The sequence below is a fragment of the Eurytemora carolleeae genome, unplaced genomic scaffold, assembly GCF_000591075.1.
Source record: "Eurytemora carolleeae unplaced genomic scaffold, Eaff_2.0 scaffold56, whole genome shotgun sequence".
In the NCBI taxonomy this organism is placed as follows: Eukaryota; Metazoa; Arthropoda; class Copepoda; order Calanoida; family Temoridae; genus Eurytemora; species Eurytemora carolleeae.
Window position 1 is genome coordinate 102,433 of NW_019396129.1, and position 6,129 is coordinate 108,561.

Consider the following 6,129-nt stretch of genomic DNA (forward strand, 5'->3'; position numbering starts at 1 on the left):
CAAGTATCGATGTGGCAAATTATTAAATCCAAGAATCTTGTCTGTTTATTGTTTATTGTGTATGGAGTATTCAGTTTAATTTATTTTTATTGCGTGCTTAAAATGAAGTGTGTATGCTCACCAAATAAAAACAACAGAAGCCATAAAAATGTAATTTATTTTTGAACTATGTTGGGCTTCTTATGTTCAAAATAAAAATTGGATATTTAATATAAATTTGAAGAAGATCGGAAAATGAAAAGGAATTCGCTTTTTAATTGTTGACTTTTTCATTTTTAAATAAATTCCAGAAAAAACAGCGTCCGAATTTAATGAATTTAAGCTGCGTCTCAATGAAATATTCTGGTCATAGGAAACTATTATGTGAATCATCAAAATTATCAAAATGTAATGCTTTTAACCTCCTCGGATACTAAACGAACACTGATGCATCTATTCTTGTTTGCAAATTCCGCCCAAAGAGAACTGGTTTTAATATGTACGCAGAGTATACGCAACTGCCATTAACTTTCCTTGCGTTATAACCTTGATTCCAGTTATGTTTAGGTATGTTTAGGTTAAGAAACAAAGTAGTCAATTTGTCCCTAAATTAATATCCAAAAAATTCTATAAATATTTTTTAATATGAAAATTAAGTTAATGGCAAAAAGTCAATCTCTTTGGTCCCCGGATACAAGTCTCAGGCCAATATTCTTAAACTAAGGCTACACTGTATAATAGTGCGAGCATTCAATTCCTTTGAAACATTTGTAACTGCCGCTGTTCTGAAAAAACTCAAGTTGATTATCGTCTCCATTTTACAATTTTGTTTTCTTCCTTTTTGCTAATTGATAATATGTAATATATGATGATGTTTTTTTTTGCAAAATACCGCTTCTATTCTTGCAAACATTGTCTTTATACTTTCCCGACCTGGAATTCTTTAATGTTTTGCTATTTTGCTAATAATCTCTTTGGATAAACAAATAAATTTGCGTGACGTCGACAAATTTTGTCTTGAAAAAAGATCATTTGTTTTCACAATAATATATTTACAATAAAGTAAAATACAGTAGTTTTTGATAAAGTTATTTTTCGTTAACACTATGACAGATCTTGGGAAGTTGCCGCTAGGGAAATTTGCACATTTGGGAAAATACTCTTGGGAAAGTTGCCCTGGGAAAGTATTTTTGGGAAAGTACCTAACTTCTTTAGAAGTAGGAAGTAGGAAGTCAAAACAATTATTATCAACAATGTCTATTTAAAACGTTTAAAATTATTCATTATTCAAGGAATTGAGTTTTTGCCACAAACTCAAATCTTCTGATCCCAATATCTTTGCAACCTGATGGTGCAAACCTTTGATATTTCAAAATTTGCTTTTTTATCTTTAAGTATTAATAGTTTGAAATATCTAAGGTCTACGACATTGGGTTACAAAGATATAGAGATTAGAAAATCAGAGTTTGTGGCAAAAACTCAACTCCTTTAGTGCAGTATGAATTGAATGCAGTATATTGCTTTTATCTGTATTTTGAAATGTCGATACAATTTAATGATTAATTATCATAAAACTACATTCAGAATAAAGGAATTGAGTTTTTTCTTTCAAACAGAACTCATAGTTTGAAATATTTACGGTCTACGACATTGGGGCTAAAACTCCATTTCTATATGTAGAAAATGCATTTCAAGATTCTGATTTTTTTGTTAAAATTTTTTTTTCGATATAAGTTTTTTTTCTTGTTTAGGATCCGAGGAGCCCGTATATCCCTTCAGAACTTTAGCAGTGGGATTTTTCAAACAAGTTCCCTCAATGCCACGTGGTTTTCAGGTTGGAAATATATGTTTTATTTTTCAAACAAGTTCCCTCAATGCCACGTGGTTTTCAGATTGGAAATATATGTTTTCAAACAAGTTCCCTCAATGCCACGTGGTTTTCAGGCTGGAAATATATGTTTTATTTTTGTTTAGCTTTTAACTGTTGCTCTGAAATTCCCCATTTTTATCGTTCTCAAAAAGGACACTTAAAAGTGTCACAAATATATACATCGCAGCTTCATGTAAGAGAATTTATTTCTTAATAAATCTTCAGTTGTAGAGTAGTAAAAGTACAATTTAGTTACAAGCTTGCAAAAAGTATTAATTATAAAGTTTCCAAAAAAATGAAACAATTTTATTAATTCTAAAAAGCTTCTTTAGCTTTTTATAAGTACAAAGGAATAAAACTTAATTTTTTTACTGTGGGGCGGGGGTGTTACCCTCCCTCCCCAGTTCCCCCTTATTTATATATACATATATACATAAAAACTGTATAAGCGTGAGATCCAATTTGTTTTGATTCTATCAAATTATTTTATTATAGGGTAATCAAGTTTAATTATATTATGCATAGATATAATATACAAAGATATGCACAGATATGTAGTGTGCTATTTTATTTCAGATTCCAATGATATTGTATTTGTACCATCCCCCATCTCCCCCCCTCCCTCAGGATTAACAGGGAGAGGAAAGGTCCACAAATCAATCGCCCACTAAATCTTGGATACATTAGCACTTCTTAAATATTTCCTTTTCATGTAAAGAAAAATCTTAGCTTGATTTTGAGATTCTAAGTTAAGTGGGTCAACTTTCATTTTTTTTAAATGTTCCGTAAAATTAACCAAGTGTGGGTAAACGGCGGGTGCAACTTGAAGTAACATGGGCAACCTTGGGTTCCCAAGCTAGGATCTTATACAGTCCCTTCAGGACATTGTAGATCCCAATTTAAGATATCATATTTTCATATTTCCCGTGTAAACGATATCTACAGATGGATTCCTAAAACTCTTCCCTATGCCGGGTGCATGGAGATTAGAATATATATTCTATTCTCTATGGCCGGGTGTCTAAAAAAATATTCTTAGTTTAAAGCAGATTAGAATTATTCATCTTTTTTCAATATGATGTGATACAAGTTAGCAAATGATCGATCTATATTCATATCGTATATTCTCGGAACACCCGATATTGTTTGTTTATCATTATCATCTGTCCCATTGTTTCCGTGTACTTTGTGTACTGCAAACTGTTTTAAATCGAAGACTCTCTCTATATACGTATGCAGAGAGAGTTCTTGTTTTAAACTAACTTTGATTTTTAAACTTCAATCTAGGATGCTGCGTTTATAATGTAAGAAATAATATTAATAGAAATATATTTTCATTAATATTTCTAAAATCGGTTTTCATAAATGCCAAGACGATTCTTGTAAATTGAATCTAAATCAGCCAGAGTTAATTTTACGAAAGCTTAAAAACATCCGTATATATCTAGATAATTGAACCTAACTGTGCTTTACTTTAAATAGTTGAATTAACTGGATAATTAATTCAATTGTTTAAGTTTATTTTACCACCTGGAATTCTCTTTATGTAAATCTTTTTCTACATATTTCACTTTATCAAAAAAAATGATTTTGTAGGTTCAAATTTAATTGGTTCCTGTTTTTTTAATGTACAGGGTGTCCCAAAAAAACGATCTAAAGATCTAAAGATCTAAAGACATTGTAGCACTCGCCATGGTTCAATTTTTTAAAAATTGTACATTTTTTAAATCTTTGGAACATTTCCGATAGATTGATTTCAATAAGAGGTATGTAGCACTAAAATTAAGAAAGTATTGATTGTTTGAAGTTTGTCATTTTGGCTCAGTTGAGTTCATGAATTGATTTTTTAGAATTTTATAAATATTATGGAACTTTAAAGTGTCTGAAAAACATTCAAATCTTATAAACAATCTTAAAAATCGCAATTATTGTTTAATAATGGCAAGACCTCAGTTTACAACACAGGAAAGAAACTTCCTTGCTTTTAAGTATCACAAAAGAAAGGGTCACAGAAACTTTATGCTTGGTCTAATTATGGACTTTGGGCGCAAATTTCTCAATGCAAGACAGTCTGCTTTATGTCATGTAAGAAAAATTTATAAAAAGGCAATGGAGCTAGGGACAGTACTCAATGTTAATAATAAGACAAGTCCTGGAAATTCATTCAGTGGAAGATCTTGACATGTTGCTAGATTAGACATTGATATGTGCAGGAGAGCAGTTATGGATGTAAGGAATAGAGCAGAAAAATGTATTGCAAACCATTGGGGGCATTTTGAGTAGAAAGACCATAAACATGTATTTGTATCAATATTCTATATCATTTTTGTAATTGTAAACCATAATTTTCATATTTTGAAATAAAATGTAAATATGCAGTGATAATTTTTTGTTTTACCTATTATAATGTCAATTTCAATTTTCAACCAAGCCAAAATGACAAACTTCCTAAATTTTAGTGCTACATACCTCGACTAATTGAAATCAATCGATCGGAAATGTTCCAAAGATTTTAAAAATGTACAATTTTTTAAAAATTGAACCATGGCGATTGCTACAATGTCTTAAAGATCGTTTTTTGGGACACCCTGTATGATTTTCTTGAGAATAAATACCAATGTCAAATTTAAACCCCCGAGGGATTCAATAATAAACCCGACGAAAATGTTTATTACTGTTCCCGAGGGGGTTCTAATTTCCATTTATTTCAATTTTTCTGAAAGTTAATGACGCAATTCCTTCGTAATAAGCATGTTTTAACATGAACCCGCATAGATAAGTTTTTATATAAGCGGCATTCAGTGAAAATTATTTAATACCAAAAACCAGCCTTTAAAAAATAATAATTAAAATAGTTATCAATAAAAAATGTATCTTTTACTCTGAGACAAATTAGAAACAATCGAAATTGAAACCCCCGAGGGATTTAATGATAAACCCGAGGGCACAGAGTAAATGACATTCCTTTGTAAAAAAATAACAAATTATTTTTATTATTTATTATTATTTTCAAAATTGTTGCATACCAAAAACCAGCTTTTTATAAATGGTTTTTTTAATCTCTCCATTAAAAGCGTAGGTACGATTTTAAACGTTATCCCTTGTCTAAGACCGGTAAAGGAGTATATCCTTGTATTACAAACCCGGATTTCTTTTGTCCGCGGATTTTTTAAGGTACAGACACTCGTGGATTTCAATAACAATACATATATGTTTATGTTTTACATATTTCAGCCCAAAGTCTTCAAGTGCTAAAAACAACATTATTTAACTATTTAAGAGGTGCGGTTTGTTCAGATATTTAAAATGTTCCACATGTTCATTTGATATATTTGTAAAAATGTATTTGTTTAGACTCCGAGTTGGCCTACATAGATTCATTTGGAAACCTGGTTCTCTACAATGCTGTAACAGGAGCTCGTAGTCAACTTGTCAGCGCTAATATATTTGTAAGCATTTAACTTGTAAGCACTATTATATTTGTAGGCATTTAACTTGTCAGCGCTAATATATTTGTAAGCATTTAACTTGTCAGCGCTAATATATTTGTAAGCATTTCTATCTTCCAGAGGGTGGAACTTTTGATCAGGATTGCGCTTAATTTTATCAAGTGCTAGCTTAGCATAGTTACTCTCGCCGTTTACCAATACTAAACTCGTAATTTACGACCAAGTGCTGGTAAACGGTGGAACTAGCAATGACTACCCACGAATAATCTCCAATTATTAATTAGTCAGTTAGTCATTTCGTAAAGTTTTCCTCGTACAAGTACATTATTCCTATTTTTCAGTGTTATATATATTTTTAGTGTCTATATTTCTAATTTATTTTTTGTATTATTTCTTTATAATATTCCACCCTCACCTAGTCTTACCTTCTTCGTACATTACAAAGCTAAATAAAAACATTTTTAATTTAAACAACAAATTTGGGGCTGTAATTTTATATTTCCACAATAATTTGGGCTGGATTGGTTTTATCCGTTACTATGATTATTTGAATCAAACATAACTAACAATCAAACAAAGCGTTGGTATAAATATATTTTAAAGGAACTATATATTCCGTTGGTATAAATATATTTTAAAGGAACTATATATTCCGTTGGTATAAATATATTTTAAAGGAACTATATATTCCGTTGGTATAAATATATTTTAAAGGAACTATATATTCCGTTGGTATAAATATATTTTAAAGGAACTATATATTCCGTTGGTATAAATATATTTTAAAGGAACTATATATTCCGTTGGTATAAATATATTTTAAAGGAACTA

General features: G+C 30.2%; 1 protein-coding gene across 1 annotated transcript in view; it reads left to right on the forward strand.

The window, feature by feature from the left end:
- Positions 1-1,085: 1,085 nt before the first annotated feature.
- Positions 1,086-6,129, forward strand: part of LOC111695810 (inactive dipeptidyl peptidase 10) — a 48,478-nt gene continuing 43,434 nt past the window's right edge. Inside the window, exons 1-3 of the mRNA XM_023465251.1 lie at positions 1,086-1,177; positions 1,731-1,813; positions 5,204-5,298. Of these exons, the coding sequence (XP_023321019.1) occupies positions 1,086-1,177; positions 1,731-1,813; positions 5,204-5,298 (270 nt within the window). The remainder of the gene's footprint in view (positions 1,178-1,730; positions 1,814-5,203; positions 5,299-6,129) is intronic.